This window comes from Pelobates fuscus, chromosome 8, assembly GCF_036172605.1.
Source record: "Pelobates fuscus isolate aPelFus1 chromosome 8, aPelFus1.pri, whole genome shotgun sequence".
Classification (NCBI taxonomy): Eukaryota; Metazoa; Chordata; class Amphibia; order Anura; family Pelobatidae; genus Pelobates; species Pelobates fuscus.
The window spans coordinates 14,315,273-14,335,784 of record NC_086324.1 but is presented as its reverse complement, the minus strand read 5'-3'; the positions used below and the strand labels follow the sequence as shown (position 1 = coordinate 14,335,784).

The 20,512-nt window shown below is 41.5% G+C and overlaps 1 protein-coding gene across 1 annotated transcript in view; it reads right to left on the bottom strand.

Annotated features, from left to right (window-relative positions):
* Positions 1–18,550, bottom strand: part of SLC11A1 (solute carrier family 11 member 1) — a 42,901-nt gene extending 24,351 nt beyond the window's left edge. Inside the window, exons 1-6 of the mRNA XM_063429264.1 lie at positions 18,336–18,550; positions 7,640–7,749; positions 3,481–3,603; positions 2,592–2,711; positions 1,885–1,991; positions 1,206–1,276 (exon numbers count right to left, since the gene is read on the bottom strand). Of these exons, the coding sequence (XP_063285334.1) occupies positions 1,206–1,276; positions 1,885–1,991; positions 2,592–2,711; positions 3,481–3,603; positions 7,640–7,749; positions 18,336–18,357 (553 nt within the window). The 5' untranslated portion in view covers positions 18,358–18,550. The remainder of the gene's footprint in view (positions 1–1,205; positions 1,277–1,884; positions 1,992–2,591; positions 2,712–3,480; positions 3,604–7,639; positions 7,750–18,335) is intronic.
* Between the last annotated feature and the right edge of the window lie 1,962 nt (positions 18,551–20,512).

Below are 20,512 nucleotides of genomic sequence, written 5' to 3'. Positions count from 1 at the left end.
ATCAGCCAGGGTGCGGACTACCAAGGACAAACACAGATCAGCCAGGGTGCGGGCTACCAAAGACAAACACAGATCAGCCAGGGTGCAGGCTACCAAGGACAAACACAGATCAGCCAGGGTGCGGACTACCAAGGACAAACACAGATCAGCCAGGGTGCAGGTTACCAAGGACAAACACAGATCAGCCAGGGTGTAGGCTACCAAGGACAAACACCGATCAGCCAGGATGCGGGCTACCAAGGACAAACACAGATAAGCCAGGGTACAGGCTAACAAGGACAAACACCGATCAGCCAGGGTGCGGGCTACCAAGGACAAACACAGATCAGCCAGGGTGTGGGCTCTAGAGAAAATTAATTATCAGTAAATCTAGATTAATAACTGATTAGGTCTGAGATCCCGTTTATAGATGTCGGTTAAGACTGAGAGAGGGTTTGTGGCAGGAATACATAAAATCTTGGTCACCGGTTATATGATAACTGCTCCCTTAGTATTTGTATTTACCACTAATGTACCATTAACGGGATTCTGTAAGCACGATAACAACCTGTCAATAAAGTGGACTTTTGTATTTCCACCTACTGTTACTCATTTATGGGATTCTCCTGAATTATATTACTATATATCTTAGTGATTGTGGCGCCCTGTAGTCTGAAGTAGTGTTCAGACATTGTGTTTATTCCATAACAACCTGTGCTGATTAGTTTGTGATGCAAAGATGGTCCCTGTCGCTGTGTCCCTGCGCACAATGGCTTATAAACCTGTGCTTTCTCTCTTGGATGCTTAGAATAATTTAAAATGTAGGACAGAGTTGACATAGATAATGTTGCTGAGCTGTAGATCCTTCAGGCTAATTATGGGGTAAATACATAGAAAAACATGTTTTGGAAGTTATGCTCGTTATGTGCCCTTTTAATGCACATATTTTTCATTGTGCAGCACATAAATCCTACACAATGTTGGGTAGCACTTTTCATTAATGCTCCATCAGCACATCGAAATAGCATATTTCTGGGGGGAAAGAGGTTAATCTAGCAAAACACTAGATTGGGGGATGCCAGTAGCATTATACTGTTTAGTAATAGCTTTTTATACTTATCTAATTCATAACAGGGAATAATCATTGTAAATTCTCATCGCCAGCCGAGGGAAGAACATATTATGTGATCATAGTGATCAAACTGGTAATTAAAATAATAACTCACCATATTTATCAAGGAATAAAAACACCAGCGTGTCTGCAATGGTAATAAGAACGCCTCCCCAGAGTGGAATCCTGGAAAGCAGTATATTTATACTGATATTAACCCAAAGTGCTTTGCAATCGCAAATAAAATATCAATTCTGAAACACACCACAACATTTAACTTGCGGTGACACAACTAAACAATGTATAAAATATAATAGAATATGGTAACACAACCCACCCCCTCCCCCCAAAAAATATTACTCCTCAACAGGGTGGGGGGAGCACGATTAAATAAAACTTAGCAAACTGAATGCAAATTCCATGATATGCAGATATATGCAAATACATACACATGCAAATTCTAACCTACAGAATAACCTACAGATATTGCACACAACATTCACACAACAATAGAAGCCGAGGTGGGCTTGAAAGACAGTGATATAGATTTTTTTTTTTTTCTAGAATTCAAACTACTTGGCAAAGAGGTTTGTTGCCCAGGGGGTCATTTAAGGGAACCATCAAACTCCTATACTCTCTTCTAATTTCAGCACATTTGTTTTACATCAATTGACATTTTTTGAAAGGAAAAGAAAGCGAGCAGATCAGGAAGAGGATGTTGCAGGAAGGATAATAATAGTCTGTGATGGAGTCCTGCAATGTACTCTGCAGTTTGGAGAATAGAGATGCCTTACCGTCCAGAGGATAGAAGACTGAATGCAATTGCAGTACCAATGACTTCCTGCATATCTGATCCTATAATAGCCAACTCCACCAGAACCCAGAGAATCCATCGGGGCGCCTTGAACAGAGAATGAAGATCTGACACATTCATCATCGTTAGGAACAGAGATTGACAGACTGACAACAAATGATGTGTCAATTAGGAGGAGAAGGGACGGACAATAGACACAGAGGGTCAGGGTCCATTATTCTATAAAAGGTACAGCAATGGGCTCCAGTATGTAATATGGAACAACAGCACCTTGGGGACTGACAATAGACACCAGTTCCATTATTCTATAAAAGGTACTGCCATGGGCTCCAGTTTGTAATATGGAACAACAGCACCTTGGGGACTGACAATAGACACCTGTTCCATTATTCTATAAAAGGTACTGCCATGGGCTCCAGTTTGTAACATGGAACTACAGGAACTCTCTGATTGATTCCCATACTTCAAATTGGATTGACATGTGCAGAGACTTATAGACATCTATTGGGGTAAAACACCAGGAAATATATCTTTTAACAGAGGGAGAGAGTCTAACAGACTGACTTGCAACGTTTATCATGAAGGGGAGAAGCTGATGAACTAACAGACATATCTATGACAAAGAGGGACAAGACTGACAAACACTGACACTAGCAAAGAGAGGTAGATAACATGGCTGGACTATACCTTGGGATAGTACGAATGGCAGATTTGAGCCAAGTCTTTTCCTGTCACCACTCCCAGCCGCACAGCCAGTCTTTGGCACACAAGACCCAATATGGTGGCTCCGAGCAATACCCATAGGAGCTGACAATCAAAGAACCAATTTTAGCATGTGTATAACAGGCAATTATATCATATTCATTCTATCTCCGGGCTTAGATTTTATGAAAGTAGATTAATTCCTAATTGCGTTATGTTGATCTTTATTCATCTGTTGGCTATTCATTTTCCATTTTTTAGAAATAAATAGAGCATTTTAAATTAGGTCAAACCAGTAATTTTGTAAAGAGATTTAATAAATAATCTTACTCAATACAAATGGGCACTTTGTTACTTTCTGCTGCAGTTTTTCTGCTGTCTATGTGCCTTTTGCTCAATGGGAGTTTTCTTACAAAGCTGCAATTTATTACTAAACTAAGACTTGTGGACGATTTACCAGGGAATTGGGAATTTTAGGTGAAAATATTCTAGCAAGAGAATATCTTGATTGGAGAATTTTTCGATTTCAGCTATCTTGTTCTAAAATGTAATTCTCCACAATTTCTGGTAAAGTACATAAACTCAATGGAAAGAATTAAAAAAAAACTTTTCCTTCTGCCTTGATGTATTATTTTTGGATATTTTTTTCAAAATATTAAAATATAAAATATATATATATTCTATCTTAAAGTATATTGATATACCAAAAAATATCGAAATATCAAATTTTTTTAAATATTTTTCATAATGTTAAATCCTTTCAAAAGTTTATCCAAAAATATTGAATCATTTGAAAACCTTATCCAAACATAATAAATCAAGTTCTTGGTCCGAGTTATAAAGCTAATTACTATTTTGTTCGCCCCATGTTCACCTTGAATCCAGCGATCGCCCCACATTGCAGATCAGACTCTATGTTCCCCGGATCCAGGTAGGCAATGCTCATGAGAAATCCAGGTCCAGTGAAAGCCCAGAGCTTTCGGAAACTGAATCCAGGCTGTGAGATGAATGTGACAAAATAATGAGAATGGCAACAAAATTATACCAAAAAGCCATCATGTAGAACTGGCCTCAACATCAAGTAAAAAAACATCAAGATCATTATGGGGAACAAGGTGGTACTCCACTCTATACCAGCATGAGTGAGGGTCTGGTACTTCTCTATACCAGGGTGAGTGAGGTTCTGGTACTCTCCTATACCAGGGTGAGTGAGGTTCTGGTACGCCCCTATACCAGGGTGAGAGGTTCTGGTACTCTCCTATACCAGGGTGAGTGAGGTTCTGGTACTTTCCTATACCAGGGTGAGTGAGGTTCTGGTACTCTCCTATACCAGGGTGAGTGAGGTTCTGGTACTCTCCTATACCAGGGTGAGTGAGGTTCTGGTACTCTCCTATACCAGGGTGAGTGAGGTTCTGGTACGCTCCTATACCAGGGTGAGTGAGGTTCTGGTACTCTCCTATACCAGGGTGAGTGAGGTTCTTGTACTCTCCTATACCAGGGTGAGTGAGGTTCTGGTACTCTCCTATACCAGGGTGAGTGAGGGTCTGGTACGCCCCTATAACAGGGTGAGAGGTTCTGATACTCTCCTATACCAGGGTGAGTGAGGTTCTGGTACTCTCCTATACCAGGGTGAGTGAGGGTCTGGTACGCCCCTATATCAGGGTGAGTGAGGTTCTTGTACTCTCCTATACCAGGGTGAGTGAGGTTCTGGTACTCTCCTATACCAGGGTGAGTGAGGTTCTTGTACTCTCCTATACCAGGGTGAGTGAGGTTCTGGTACACTCCTATACCAGGGTGAGTGAGGGTCTGGTACGCCCCTATAACAGGGTGAGAGGTTCTGATACTCTCCTATACCAGGGTGAGTGAGGTTCTGGTACTCTCCTATACCAGGGTGAGTGAGGGTCTGGTACGCCCCTATATCAGGGTGAGTGAGGTTCTTGTACTCTCCTATACCAGGGTGAGTGAGGTTCTGGTACTCTCCTATACCAGGGTGAGTGAGGTTCTTGTACTCTCCTATACCAGGGTGAGTGAGGTTCTGGTACTCTCCTATACCAGGGTGAGTGAGGTTATTGTACTCTCCTATACTAGGGTGAGTGAGGGTCTGGTACTTCTCTATACCAGGGTGAGTGAGGTTCTGGTACTCTCCTATACCAGGGTGAGTGAGGGTCTGCTACTCTCCTTTACCAGGGTGAGTGAGGTTCTGGTACTCTCCTATACCAGGGTGAGTGAGGGTCTGGTACACCCCTATACCAGGGTGAGTGAGGTTCTTGTACTCTCCTATACCAGGGTGAGTGAGGTTCTGGTACTCTCCTATACCAGGGTGAGTGAGGTTCTGGTACTCTCCTTTACCAGGGTGAGTGAGGTTCTTGTACTCTCCTATATCAGGGTGAGTGAGGTTCTGGTACTCTCCTTTACCAGGGTGAGTGAGGTTCTTGTACTCTCCTATATCAGGGTGAGTGAGGTTCTGGTATGCCCCTATACCAGGGTGAGAGAGTCTGGTACTCTCCTATACCAGGGTGAGTGAGGTTCTGGTACTCTCCTATACCAGGGTGAGTGAGGTTCTGGTACTCTCCTATACCAGGGTGAGTGAGGTTCTGTTACGCCCCTATACCAGGGTGAGTGAGGTTCTGGTACTCTCCTATACCAGGGTGAGTGAGGTTCTGGTACACTCCTATACCAGGGTGAGTGAGGTTCTGGTACTCTCCTATACCAGGGTGAGTGAGGTTCTGGTACTCTCCTATACCAGGGTGAATGAGGTTCTTGTACTCTCCTATACCAGGGTGAGTGAGGTTCTTGTACTCTCCTATACCAGGGTTAGTGAGGTTCTGGTACGCTCCTATACCAGGGTTAGTGAGGTTCTGGTACTCTCATATACCAGGGTGAGTGAGGTTCTGGTGCTCTTCTATACCAGGGTGAGAGGTTCTGATACTCTCCTATACCAGGGTGAGTTCTCACCTATACCAGGTGAGTGAAGTTTTAGTATTCTCTTATACTAGGAGAGTATTTTGCAAAAAGTGCAGATTTCAAAGGAAAATTTACACTTTTATAATTTAACCTAGTTATACCCCCTTGGCTTTCAGTCATACAACTGGTCCTGTTACTTCCTGGTCAATGCAACTAAACTCAGGAGACAGCAATTGCCCAGAGCACCTGTCTTGCAAAGACTTCTCATTGAGATGCATTGGGCAGTCAGTGATTGGACAGCTACAAAATCTGTGTGGGGTTAGAAGGGGAGGGCTTGCAAAGACAGCAGGCAAGAGATTTGCAGCTGTTGCAAGTGGTTTTTAGATTAACCCCCGATGAAAAAAAGGCATAATGAATGCATGCAAGTTTTCATTTGGGGGATATCTACTAAAGATTGATTTTTGTTTATTTTGTATTTGGGCAGTGGAGTGTCCCTTTAAGAATCATGGTTATATTAAGTTCAGGGCATCACATTGCCCTCAGCTTTTTTCCCCCCAAACTTAGTAAAACAATATCTCCAGGACATAAAACCCATTTTTATAACATAACCACGAGGAACAGCATCATATGAGGCAATGTCAGCTCAGCCACATACATGGGTTACACGGGGCCACAGGAACCGCAGCATTCCCAGCAGGGGTTATAAAGCCACCTGGAACGTGTATTAATATATTAACAGGTATGTGGGCATGCCACACCTACTCACACACTCATTATCTGTGTCACATACACACTACCAGCCTTATTCACTAACGTGAAAATTCAAAGTGATGCTTTCAGTTCTGTTACACATACTCACACTTTGTCAGCCACTCACCCTCAGCAGATCCCTTACTTACACCTCCTTGGTGGGACTATCCTGAATTTGGCTCCTTACCACTGTTGCTCTTTTGGTCTCTGGTGAAAGGGGACTCATTAGATTTGCTGACATTGTGCAAAGTGCACTCAGCTCGTAACATATCTCCTCAAAAGTACAATAGCAGCCCTGGCCCCTGAGTGGAGCTAATAGCCAGCCTGACGTACATGCTTCAAAATCCATACCTTCCAACAATGAAAGGTACATTACACATACACACTCTTTATGTCACACACTCCCGCAAAGTGTGAATCACTCCTGCACTATTGTGTTACACACTCCCTCTCCCTCTGTGTCACAAACTCCCTCCCCCTCTGTGTTGCACACTCCCTCCCCTCTGTGTCGCACACTCCCTCCCCCTCTGTGTCGCACACTCCCTCCCCTCTGTGTCACACACTCAGTCCCTCTCTGTGTCACACACTCCCTCCCCCTCTGTGTCACACACTCCCTCCCCCTCTGTGTCGCACACTCCCTCCCCCTCTGTATTGCACACTCCCCCCCTCTGTGTCACACACTCCCTCCCCGTCTGTGTCACACATTCCCTTCCCCCTCTGTGTCGCACACTCCCTCCCCTCTGTGTCACAAACTCCCTCCCCTTCTGTGTCACACATTCCCTCCCCCTCTGTGTTGCACACTCCCTCCCCCTCTGTGTCACAAACTCCCTCCCCCTCTGTGTCACACATTCCCTCCCTCTCTGTGTCGCACACTCCCTCCCCCTCTGTGTCACACACTCCCTCCCCCTCTGTGTCACAAACTCCCTCCCCCTCTGTGTCACACATCCCCTCCCCCTCTGTGTCACACACTCCCTCCCCCTCTGTGTCGCACACTCCCTCCCCCTCTGTGTCGCACACTCCCTCCCCTCTGTGTCACAAACTCCCTCCCCCGCTGTGTCTCACATTCCCTCCCCCTCTGTGTCGCACACTCCTTCCCCCTCTGTGTCGCGCACACCCTCACCCTCTGTGTCGCACACTCCCTCCCCTCTGTGTCACAAACTCCCTCCCCCGCTGTGTCTCACATTCCCTCCCCCTCTGTGTCGCACACTCCTTCCCCCTCTGTGTCGCACACTCCCTCCCCCTCTGTGTCACAAACTCCCTCCCCCTCTGTGTCACACATTCCCTCCCCCTATGTGTTGCACACTCCTTCCCCCTCTGTGTCGCACACTCCCTCACCCTCTGTGTCACACACTCCCTCCCCCTCTGTGGCGCACACTCACCCTGTTTGTGGTAGGTATGGCAATTTTTTCATCCAGGTAAGTTTGATCTTTTTCCTCCTTTGGTTCTGGTGCTGAGACGGCCCCATAGTTTCTCTTTCTGTGTAAATCTTCTAAAATCAAAATACACATTGCTGATAATTAATAACGTCACACAAAGAGACCATAGCGTGTGAAACACACAGTTATGTTTGCTATAACGTAGAACATTTAAAAAATCCCACAGCTCTAAATCTCAGTGTTTCATCTCCCCCAATGTGTGCTTCTTACACCCCACCATAGACTGACAGACATAACTAGCTGTCACTGAGGAAAATCCAGAAATATAAGGCAAAACACGGCGAGCAGCCGGCAAGATGGAGGAACTCGTGGAAGCATGTCTTGTAGGCTCGGATATTATTTGCCTTTTCACCGTATTTAAAACCAGCCAGTCACCTTTAAAAGCCCTGTGTTTTTGCCCCTATTCTAAGCCGCAGTCCTTTCTTGGTGCACAGATTATGCAATAGTGATAATCCGTATATACGGCGATCCTGACACTCTAACCTCGTTACTTTCTAAGAAGAAGTCCGTAAACAGAGAGATGAGGAAGTTGCAGTAAATGTATCCAGATTTTGCTAAAAGTATCTCATGCAGTTCACTATGAGAGATTACCGCGTAATAAAAACAATTTATGCATTTAGGAGAAATCACTTGGATTTAGGCCTCTACCAGTTACTTGTTACCAAAATAAAAATGTATCTAGTCTGCTTCACCACAGCTCCCTGTACCTGAATCTCTCTGTGTTTTATTCCGGAGCGCTTTAATTTTAATAACGTACATAAAAAGAATAACGTACATAAAAAGGAGAGCTGGTAAAGTTGACAAAACTTGACAGTGGGTGGAGCTTAAACCAAGGTTCTGTTTCAATTGCCAATTACATTTACCCACAATCCATCAGTAAACCGTAAAAGGCAAATAGCAGACGTCATGCACAGAGTAGAACAAAATGGCTGCCCCCAGGTCTTGGGATCTCGCACATGGAATCACAGATAATAAATATAAATAAAGGAAAGCAGCAAGGGAGAGTCTAGTCACTAAGACATAGGGGGAAACTTAATGGAAAGAAGCCATAGTTGGGATTTATTTACTTAATTGTTTTCTAAATATTTTGGTTTAAATGATTCATGGTTTAGTGAAAAAAAGAACATTTTGTGTCATCTTGAAGGAGTCCAAACTAAGCATTGGGCAAGTGATGGCTAACTTTGACATTCTAGATGTTTGTAAGGTGCTGTTTCCATGAGTTGTGATGAGAGGATATTTAAATATTTAACCCTAAGCTGCTTTATATACCAACTCATGAGTGTTTTACACTTTGTTATCCTTACCAAGAGCCCCACATTTGTTGGAATAGCCCCCCTAAGAGACCCTTTTCTAGAAAAAAATTATCCTACATTTTATTGGTAAGCATGAGTATATTTTACCGAGCCACACAGCAATACAACTCAATGAATCTTTTAACTACATATTATTAAATACATGAAATACATATTTATACATTAAACTATGTAAAAAAGATACTGAGAGCTTGCTCTAAACTGGATGAGCCACATTTCTCCCAAAATTTCCAATGGACAAAGAGGGGAATACTTTAATTTTAGTGGTGTTGGTAAGGGTGCAGCTGTTCTGATGAATTTTAGGTGACTTACTAATAACAATTTATTTAACTACAATGTAATGTAGAACAAGAACAATGTATCTCATTTACACAGACTGATTTCTAAACATATTTATTGTAGTTTAAAGACCCATTACTGGGAGTAATATTGCTGTGGAGCTCTATTATACACCCAGTGACATTACTGGGAGTATTATTGCTGTGGAGCTCTGTTATACTCTCAGACACATTACTGGGAGTATGATTGCTGTGGAGCTCTGTTATACACTCAGACACATTACTGGGAGTATTATTGCTGTGGAGCTCTGTTATACTCTCAGACACATTACTGGGAGTATTATTGCTGTGGAGTTCTGTTATACACTCAGACACATTACTGGGAGTATTATCGCTGTGGAGCTCTGTTATACACTCAGACACATTACTGGGAGTATTATTGCTGTGGAGTTCTGTTATACAGTCAGACACATTACTGGGAGTATTATTGCTGTGGAGCTCTGTTATACACTCAGACACATTACTGGGATTATTATTGCGGTGGAGCTCTGTTCTACACTCAGATTCATTACTGGGAGTATTATTGCTGTGGAACTCTGTTATACACTCAGACACATTACTGGGAGTATTATTGCTGTGGAGCTCTGTTATACACTCAGACACATTACTGGGATTATTATTGTGGTGGAGCTCTGTTCTACACTCAGACACATTACTGGGAGTATTATTGCCGTGGGGCTCTGTTATACACTCAGACACATTACTGGGAGTATTATTGCTGTGGAACTCTGTTATACACTCAGACACATTACTGGGAGTATTATTGCTGTGGAGCTCCGTTATACACTCAGACACATTACTGGGAGTATTATTGCTGTGGAGCTCTGTTATACACTCAGACACATTACTGGGAGTATTATTGCTGTGGAGCTCTGTTATACACTCAGACACATTACTGGGAGTAATATTGCTGTGGTGTTCTGTTATACACTCAGACACATTACTGGGAGTATTATTGCTGTGGAGCTCTGTTATACACTCAGACACATTACTGGGAGTAATATTGCTGTGGAGTTCTGTTATACACTTAGACACATTACTGGGAGTATTATTGAAGTGGAGCTCGGTTATACACTCAGACACATTACTGGGAGTATTATTATGGAACTCCTAAAAAGGGCCCAAAACAGGAACTTCCCTTCCTAAATAGGGACACTTCGAAGATATAAAACGTAGCTCATGAGGTCCCCTAAACTTTCCTTGATCAGCTCTGCTCCTGGACACATTCCTGGTACATATCCATGACATTTGAATGTATGATATTATTATTACAAGATATGCAGGATTATTTACTAAAATGAGAATTTAGCGTGAATTTCTAATTAAGGCCAAAGTAGCATATAGTGACCCATACAAACATACTGACACACACAGTGACCCATGCAAACACTGGCACACAGTGACTCTGACTCATACAACATACTGACACACACAGTGACCCATAAAAACAGTGACACACACAGTGACCCATACAACCATACTGACACACACTGTGACCCATACAAACATACTGACACACACAGTTATCCATACACACTCACTGACACACACAGTGACCCATACAAACACACTGACTCATACAAACATACTGACACACAGAGTGACCAATACAAACACTGACACACACAGTGACCCATAGAAACATGCTGGCACACACAGTGACCCATGCAAAAACACTCACACACACAGTGACCCATACAAACATACTGACACACACAGTGATCCATACACACTCACTGACGCACACAGTGACCCATACAAACACACTGACTCATACAAACATGCTGACACACAGAGTGACCGATACAAACATACTGACACACACAGTGACCCATACAAACACTGACACACACAGTGACCCATAGAAACATACTGACACACACAGTGACCCATACAAACACTGACACACACAGTGACCCATAGAAACACGCTGACACACAGAGTGACCCATACACAAACACTGACATGCAGTGACTCACACAAACATACTGACACACACAGTGACCCATAAAAACACTGACACACATCACACTCTCATTAAGTTCTTGCTTACCAGATGCTACCTGGAAGCTTCACTTTTTGCCAGGAAACATCTATCTATACATATCCTCCATTCCCCCAGCCTGTCGCAGGGTATTGGCCACCAGAATATGATGTCATTATGTATTCCAATGGCCTTTACCTGCCTAAATTATTGCGGGGAGCAACCTCCCGATCACTCTTCCAGGGTGGGGAGGACAATATTTAAAACTAAAAATCGCTGGCAGCCGTGGTAAGCCCACCGGGAAAGTTCCCTCAATGCAGACCTCCTGATCTCCCTGACACTCATCTAGCCATAGCCAATACTGGTGGGTGTATTAGGGTGTGTCTGGGCGCACCCGGCCCATGCCTGTGGTTAGAAATACATGTTTGTATTCCTAACGAGATTTCAGTGAGTAGACCCAGTGATATAAAGATGTCACATTTAAGGAAGTGAAAGAGCATAGTTTTTTCAGTTTCAGCTGTTTCCATAGGTCGAGTATCAGCAGACGTTTGCAGTAATAATTTAACTTTAGTTTCCTTCCTTTGTAAAACTATTTTAAGACATGAAAAAAATCATCATCATCCTAGGTTATTAATAAACATTATTTTATGAATATCCACAAAGTGTCCAAATGATATCAGGCAGAGAGCTTGTCCATATAATTAGACATAATTATACATATTATATAATTAGACATAATAGATATATTAAAGGACAGTAAAGTCAACCAGACTACTTCATCTCAATGCTTGCAATGGCCATATCATTTTTAGCCTTAAATGTTAAACACTGTTTTCTATAACCTGTAATGTTTAAATTGAAGGGTTAAATACCCCTCTTCCTAACAGCCACTAGAGGCGCTTCATCAAACTCTGTCCTGCAACCAGGTGCTGCACATAGTAGGATTTGATTTGAGGTGTGGAATGTTTGGCCGCGCATGCATATCGTGTCCATTAATGTTTCTCTATTAGAAGCATTGGACTGGATGAGATCCATGCTGCCATCTTCAGAGGTGGAACAGCAGAGGAGTCTCAGAGCTGGAAATTAGACGAGTAAACTAAGTAAGCATTTGTGGACCTCTGTGTGTGTATAAGTGAATGTGTGTCAATGTATCTGTGCATGTATGACGAGCTGTGTGTGTGTATCTCATGGAGTGTATCTGTGTATGTATGTGTCTATGGACACCTGTATTGTATGTGTGTTTCTGTGCGTGACAACACCTGTATGTGCGTGGCAATGTAGGTGTGTTTATGTGCATGGTAGTGAACACCTGTATGTGTGTGCTAATGTATGTGTATTTGTGAATGCATGCCTGCATGCAGTCACCATTACACAAACTACACCCCTGCATGCAAGCCCCAACACTGTACACAAAAACAGTCCTGCATTCAAACAACACTATAAAGAGACACACCCCTACATACAAACGCCAACACTACAGACACACACTTGCATTCAAACACCAACACTACACAAAATCACATCCCTACATACAAACACCAACACTACACACAATCACACCCCTACATTCAAACACCAACACTACACACAATCACACTCCTACATGCAAACACCAAAACTACACACAATTACACCCATACATGCAAACACCAAATCTACACACAATTACACTCCTACATCAAATGCCAACACTACATAAAATCACACTCCTACATACACATACTAACACTACACACAATTGCACCCCTGCATTGAAACACCAACACTACACACAATTACACCCCTACATTCAAACACCAACACTACACACAATCACATCCCTACATTTAAACACCAACACTACACACAATCACATCCCTACATTCAAACACCAACACTACACACAATTATATCCCTGCATTGAAAAATCAACACTACACACAATTACACCCCTGCATTTAACCCTCAGCATTATACACAAATACACAAACATTCACACAAATATACTTGTGTTGCATAACGTGTCCAAGAGATCCCCAGTTCAAATGAACGCTCCAAAAACCATAACTATTACAGCAAAATCTCCTTTAGGAATGGTTTGGCATGAACCAGGGCTCTTCCAGTAATATTGAGACTGCTCCTTCCTTATTTGCATTGATAGTCTGCAGAAGTAACACTGCTGATAGTGGTTTTGACAGTGAGCGGTAGTTGTTGTGGGGCTTATGTTCCTTTAACCCCTCAAGGACACATGAGATGTGTGACATGTCATGATTTCCTTTTATTCCAGAAGTTTGGTCCTTAAGGGGTTAAGAAGAGGAAGCTGAGATGTGCGTGTGGTCCTCAATTCTGAATGACTGAAGACTGGAAACCACTGAGCCTCTGACCAATCTTGATTATATTGCAACATGCAGCAAGCGGGAGCAGAATCCATTGTGCGCTGTGTTAAAGGTACAGGCTGCTGCCGGCAGTGTCAGATTCAAGAAACGCTTTCATGGAACACAGTATTTATTTATCATCGTCTGCCTCCCTTTATTGCCAGGCGAGCAAGCTTCACATTAATAAACCCTGCAGGAGAATCGGCTGCATCACAAACATTATCTCCAGGAACGCCAAATTGTTTATTCCAATGGCTGTATAGATACAAGAACAACTTCCTGCATAATGCCCAGATTATGTATACGCTTTTCTTAAACAGTGCTAACAGGTGTACTCAGCACTTTACATTACAGTGCTGTATGTGTATTTTATTTCTATAGCGCTAACAGGTGTACTCAGCACTTTACAGGTTACATTACAGTAGAAGGAGGTACAGTAAGTGCAGTAGGTATACAGTGTATGTATATTATATTTATATAGCGCTAACAGGTGTACTCAGCACTTTACAGGTTACATTACAGTAGAGGGAGGTACAGTAAGTGCAGTAGGTATACAGTGTATGTATATTTTATTTATATAGCGCTAACAGGTGTACTCAGCACTTTACAGGTTACATTACAGTAGAGGGAGGTACAGTAAGTGCAGTAGGTATACAGTGTATGTATATTATATTTCTATAGCGCTAACAGGTGTACTCAGCACTTTACATTACAGTGGTGTATGTGTATTTTATTTATATAGCGCTAACAGGTGTACTCAGCACTTTACAGGTTACATTACAGTAGAAGGAGGTACAGTAAGTGCAGTAGGTATACAGTGTATGCCTATTTTATTTATATAGCGCTAACAGGTGTACTCAGCACTTTACAGGTTACATTACAGTAGAGGGAGGTACAGTAAGTGCAGTAGGTATACAGTGTATGTATATTTTATTTATATAGCGCTAACAGGTGTACTCAGCACTTTACAGGTTACATTACAGTAGAGGGAGGTACAGTAAGTGCAGTAGATAAACAGTGTATGTATATTATATTTATATAGCGCTAACAGGTGTACTTAGCACTTTACAGGTTACATTACAGTAGAAGGAGGTACAAAAAAGTGCAGTAGGTATACAGTGTATGTATATTTTATTTATATAGCGCTAACAGGTGTACTCAGCACTTTACAGGTTACATTACAGTAGAAGGAGGTACAGTAAGTGCAGTAGGTATACAGTGTATGTATGTTATATTTATATAGCGCTAACAGGTGTACTCAGCACTTTACAGGTTACATTACAGTAGAGGGAGGTACAGTAAGTGCAGTAGGTATACAGTGTATGTATATTTTATTTATATAGCGCTAACAGGTGTACTCAGCACCTTACAGGGTACATTGCAGTAGAGGGGGGTACAGTAAGTGCAGTAGGTATACAGTGTAAGTATATTATAGTTATATAGCACTAACAGGTGTACTTAGCACTTTACAGGTTACATTACAGTAGAAGGAGGTACAGTAAGTGCAGTAGGTATACAGTGCATGTATATTTTATTTATATAGCGCTAACAGGTGTACTCAGCACTTTACAGGTTACATTACAGTAGAAGGAGGTACAGTAAGTGCAGTAGGTATACAGTGTATGTATATTATATTTATATAGCGCTAACAGGTGTACTCAGCACTTTACAGGTTACATTACAGTAGAGGGAGGTACAGTAAGTGCAGTAGGTATACAGTGTATGTATATTTTATTTATATAGCGCTAACAGGTGTACTCAGCACCTTACAGGGTACATTGCAGTAGAGGGGGGTACAGTAAGTGCAGTAGGTATACAGTGTAAGTATATTATAGTTATATAGCACTAACAGGTGTACTTAGCACTTTACAGGTTACATTACAGTAGAAGGAGGTACAGTAAGTGCAGTAGGTATACAGTGTATGTATATTATTTATATAGCGCTAACAGGTGTACTCAGCACTTTACAGGTTACATTACAGTAGAGGGAGGTACAGTAAGTGCAGTAGGTATACAGTGTATGCATATTTTATTTATATAGTGCTAACAGGTGTACTCAGCACTTTACAGGGTACATTGCAGTAGAGGGGGGTACAGTAAGTGCAGTAGGTATACAGTGTATGTCTATTTTATATATATAGTGCTAACAGGTGTACTCAGCACTTTACAGGTTACATTACAGTAGAGGGAGGAACAGTAAGTGCAGTGGGTATACAGTGTATGTATATTTTATTTATATAGTGCTAACAGGTGTACTCAGCACTTTACAGGGTACATTGCAGTAGAGGGGGGTACAGTAAGTGCAGTAGGTATACAGTGTATGTATATTATATTTATATAGCGCTAACAGGTGTACTCAGCACTTTACAGGTTACATTACAGTAGAGGGAGGTACAGTAAGTGCAGTAGGTATACAGTGTATGTATATTGTTTATATAGCGCTAACAGGTGTACTCAGCGCTTTACAGGTTACATTACAGTAGAGGGAGGTACAGTAAGTGCAGTAGGTATACAGTGTATGTATATTATATTTATATAGCGCTAACAGGTGTACTCAGCACTTTACAGGTTACATTACAGTAGAGGGAGGTACAGTAAGTGCAGTAGGTATACAGTGTATGTATATTTTATTTATATAGCGCTGACAGGTGTACTCAGCACTTTTACAGGGTACATTGCAGTAGAGGGGGGTACAGTAAGTGCAGTAGGTATACAGTGTATGTATATTATATTTATATAGCGCTAACAGGTGTACTCAGCACTTTACAGGTTACATTACAGTAGAGGGAGGTACAGTAAGTACAGTAGGTATACAGTGTATGTATATTATATTTATATAGTGCTAACAGGTGTACTCAGCACTTTACAGGTTACATTACAGTAGAGGGAGGTACAGTAAGTGCAGTAGGTATACAGTGTATGTATATTGTATTTATATAGCACTAACAGGTGTACTCAGCACTTTACAGGTTACATTACAGTAGAGGGAGGTACAGTAAGTGCAGTAGGTATACAGTGTATGTATATTATATTTATATAGCGCTAACAGGTGTACTCAGCACTTTACAGGTTACATTACAGTAGAGGGAGGTACAGTAAGTGCAGTAGGTATACAGTGTATGTATATTTTATTTATATAGCACTAACAGGTGTACTCAGCGCTTTACAGGTTACATTACAGTAGAGGGAGGTACAGTAAGTGCAGTAGGTATACAGTGTATGTATATTTTATTTATATAGCGCTGACAGGTGTACTCAGCACTTTACAGGGTACATTGCAGTAGAGGGGGGTACAGTAAGTGCAGTGGGTATACAGTGTATGTATATTATATTTATATAGCGCTAACAGGTGTACTCAGCACTTTACAGGTTACATTACAGTAGATGGAGGTACAGTAAGTGCAGTAGATATACAGTGTATGTATATTATATGTATATAGCACTGACAGGTGTACTCAGCACTTTACAGGGTACATTGCAGTAGAGGGGGGTACAGTAAGTGCAGTAGGTATACAGTGTATGTATATTATATTTATATAGCGCTAACAGGTGTACTCAGCACTTTACAGGTTACATTACAGTAGAGGGAGGTACAGTAAGTGCAGTAGGTATACAGTGTATGTATATTATATCTATATAGCGCTAACAGGTGTACTCAGCACTTTACAGATTAGTAAAATAGAGAATGGGGGTGAGAGCACTCAAAATGAAAGACAGATAAAAAATCAGATAATATGTTTATGATGTTTATCTGTCTTTCATTTTGAGTGCTCTCACCCCCATTCTCTATTTTACTAATCGTGTTCTTTCTAGTGGTTTATTGTGGCCCACTAGGGTGATTGTAGCACCAGAGTGCAGATTATTTTTTCACCGTATACTTTTGTATTTTGTCTACTTTACAGATTACATTACAGTAGAGGGAGGTACAGTAAGTGCAGTAGGTATACAGTGTATGTATATTATATCTATATAGCGCTAACAGGTGTACTCAGCACTTTACAGGTTACATTACAGTAGAGGGAGGTACAGTAAGTGCAGTAGGTATACAGTGTATGTATATTATATTTATATAGCACTAGCTGTTGTACTCAGAACTTTACAGGTTACATTACAGTAGAGGGAGGTACAGTAAGTGCAGTTGGTATACAGTGTATGTTTATTTTATTTATATAGCGCTAACAGGTGTACTCAGCACATTACAGGGTACATTACAGTAGAGGGAGGTACAGTAAGTGCAGTAGGTATACAGTGTATGTATATTATATTTAGCACTTCACAGGTTACATAACATTACAGTAGAGGTAGCACTGACAGGTGTACCTAGCACTGGTTACATTTCAGTAACAAAAGGCACAGTTTGTAGTTTGTACTGTGTCCGTAGATTAGTGTTTTCATATAACAGTAAATAAATGAATCACACTGATTGAGTGACAGGAGATACCACTGAGAGTATAGCACAGACGATGAACTTTATATCTTTCTGTGCGACATACTAACTACACTGGGTTTTATGTGACACTGCTGCTAACATACCTGAACGGGGGTCCTGTCCTGTGTGGTCTATTCTGCTCAGCCTGTGTTATCTTATCACGTGTTACATTAACTCAATGAATGTCAGCAGAGAAGCTGTACTCTATCTACACTCCATACCTGAATCTTGGAATGATCCCATCGATTGGTCACACAGAAACTGAAATGGGGTGAAGCCCAGGGAGGCGGCGGGTCAGATGCCAGACTTTCTAGCACTGAACGAAAACCTTGAGTCTTCAAACTTATATGAGTTTTTCTTCAGTGAGGAAATTCCCAGTCTGTGTTCTGAGTCAGAGCCAAGGGTGCATTTGCTTCCTCTTTCACTGCAGCAGTCAGTAGGGACACAAAACCAGTAATCCTCTGAGAAGTAAAGGGAGGGGCGAGGGTGACTGTGTGCGGGGAAAGGGTTAATGTGTCACACTAGGGGAGGAACGAGTGAGTGCGAACACTGCCTGGAGTCCCTTAAATCCTAAATCTGATCATTTCTCCAAAGATGCAATAAACTGTGACATTTTGTAACGTAACAGAACACGAATTCTCCTAGCAGAACACAAATCTAGTATTATTCAATAAAGTGGGAATTGTTGGGAATTGAAAATTAATTTTATAATTTCAGCCAGAATTTCCGAACTGAAAGCATAGCTGACATTTTGAGCTAAGGCTCGAAATTGACTTTGAATTGCTGACAATTCACACGTTAGTGAATAAGGTCTACTTTGCTTATGGTGGCTTGTGGCATCGATGCTGGAATACAATGAGTACAGCTCACTTTGCATTAGCTGCATGTTTGGATGCATTGCGTGCCTCTGAAGGAAACCATTTAGACTGCACTTTGTTAATCAGAAGTAACTCAGCCTTATCTCCAAACTGTTGTGGGTTTTTTCTCTATTCTCCTGTTTCTCTGGACGTCTAAGTAAAATACTTAAAATAAGAATTTTTTCTTATCTCATGGAATATTTTTTTCTGCCTGTTTTTGATATAATGTACTTCATCTTGTACCTCTGGCTGCAGTAGTTCTCTGTACACGCATCATGTATTATAAATGTTTCTTTTGTATTTCGAACACTGTGTTCTTTCATTTGTAAAAAAAAGAAAAAAATTTAATTATAAAAAAAATACTAATGCAAAATACAACCCCCCATAAAAGTGTAGTATTTTATTAAACAGTGTTGCAGCTGCGCAAGTCCAATGCGAGGTATTTCTGTTCGTGCCTTAAGACAGGAAAACACCATCCGGGCTTTTCACTAAAGTGAGAATTCACAGTGAGTTTCAAATTTAAGGCTATAGTAGCCTGAAATGAAAGCATAGCCGACTTAAAGGGACAGTATAGTCACCAGAAAAACTACAGCTTAATGTATTTGTTCTGGTGAATATAGTCAGTCCCTGCAGGCTTTTTAATGTAAACACTGCCTTTTCAGAGAAAACGCAGTGTTTACATTACAGCCTAGGAACACTTTGGGCCCACTTCTCAGACAGTCACTAGAGGTGTTTCCTGGCGCAGTGCTGCATACCTTCAGCGTCTCCTGAACTTTCCCCATAGGGTTGCATTGATGCAAAGATGCTGATTAGCCACCCCCCTTTTTTCCATAGGAAAGCATTGTGATTGGCTGAGATCATCACTTCTAATGATGTCAGTCAAGGTGGCGGATTGTGCAGCAACCAGATGCCAGTAGCCCTGCGCGTACATATCACCTTTCTAACCCGAGATAAGGAGGAGCCATCAACCTAAATGGGGGTTATAGAACTATAGTGTCAGAAATACATGTTTGTGTACCTGACAGTATAGTGCGCCTTTAAAGATTTTATTGTTTTTCCATTTTGGCTATTTTAAGCTTAGATTTGAAATTCCCTTTTGAATTCTCACTTTGGTGAATAATCCTGCATGGCAGTTGCTGGCCTTAAAAGGGACACTCCGCTGCCAAAATACAAAAGGAAAAATCACTATTTAATAAATAAACCCCCAGTGCCTCCATGTAATTCGGCATTTTTTTTAATCAGAGGTAAATCTAAAAAAAAGTCTGCTGCCTTTGCAAACCCCCCCCCCCCCTTCTAACCCCACCCAGACTTTCTGTATCTGTCCAATCATAGATTTCCCAATGCAGCTCAATGAGAAGTCTTTGCAAGGCAGGTGCTCTGGGCAATTGCTGCCTCTTAAATTTATCTCCACTGAGCTAACCAAACCATAAACAACCCAGGAAGTAACAGGATCTGTTGTCTGCTAGAAAAGCCAGGAGGTTTTAATTTATAAATATTATGAAAGTGTCAATTTCCAAAAAAAAAAAAAAAAAAAAAGTACA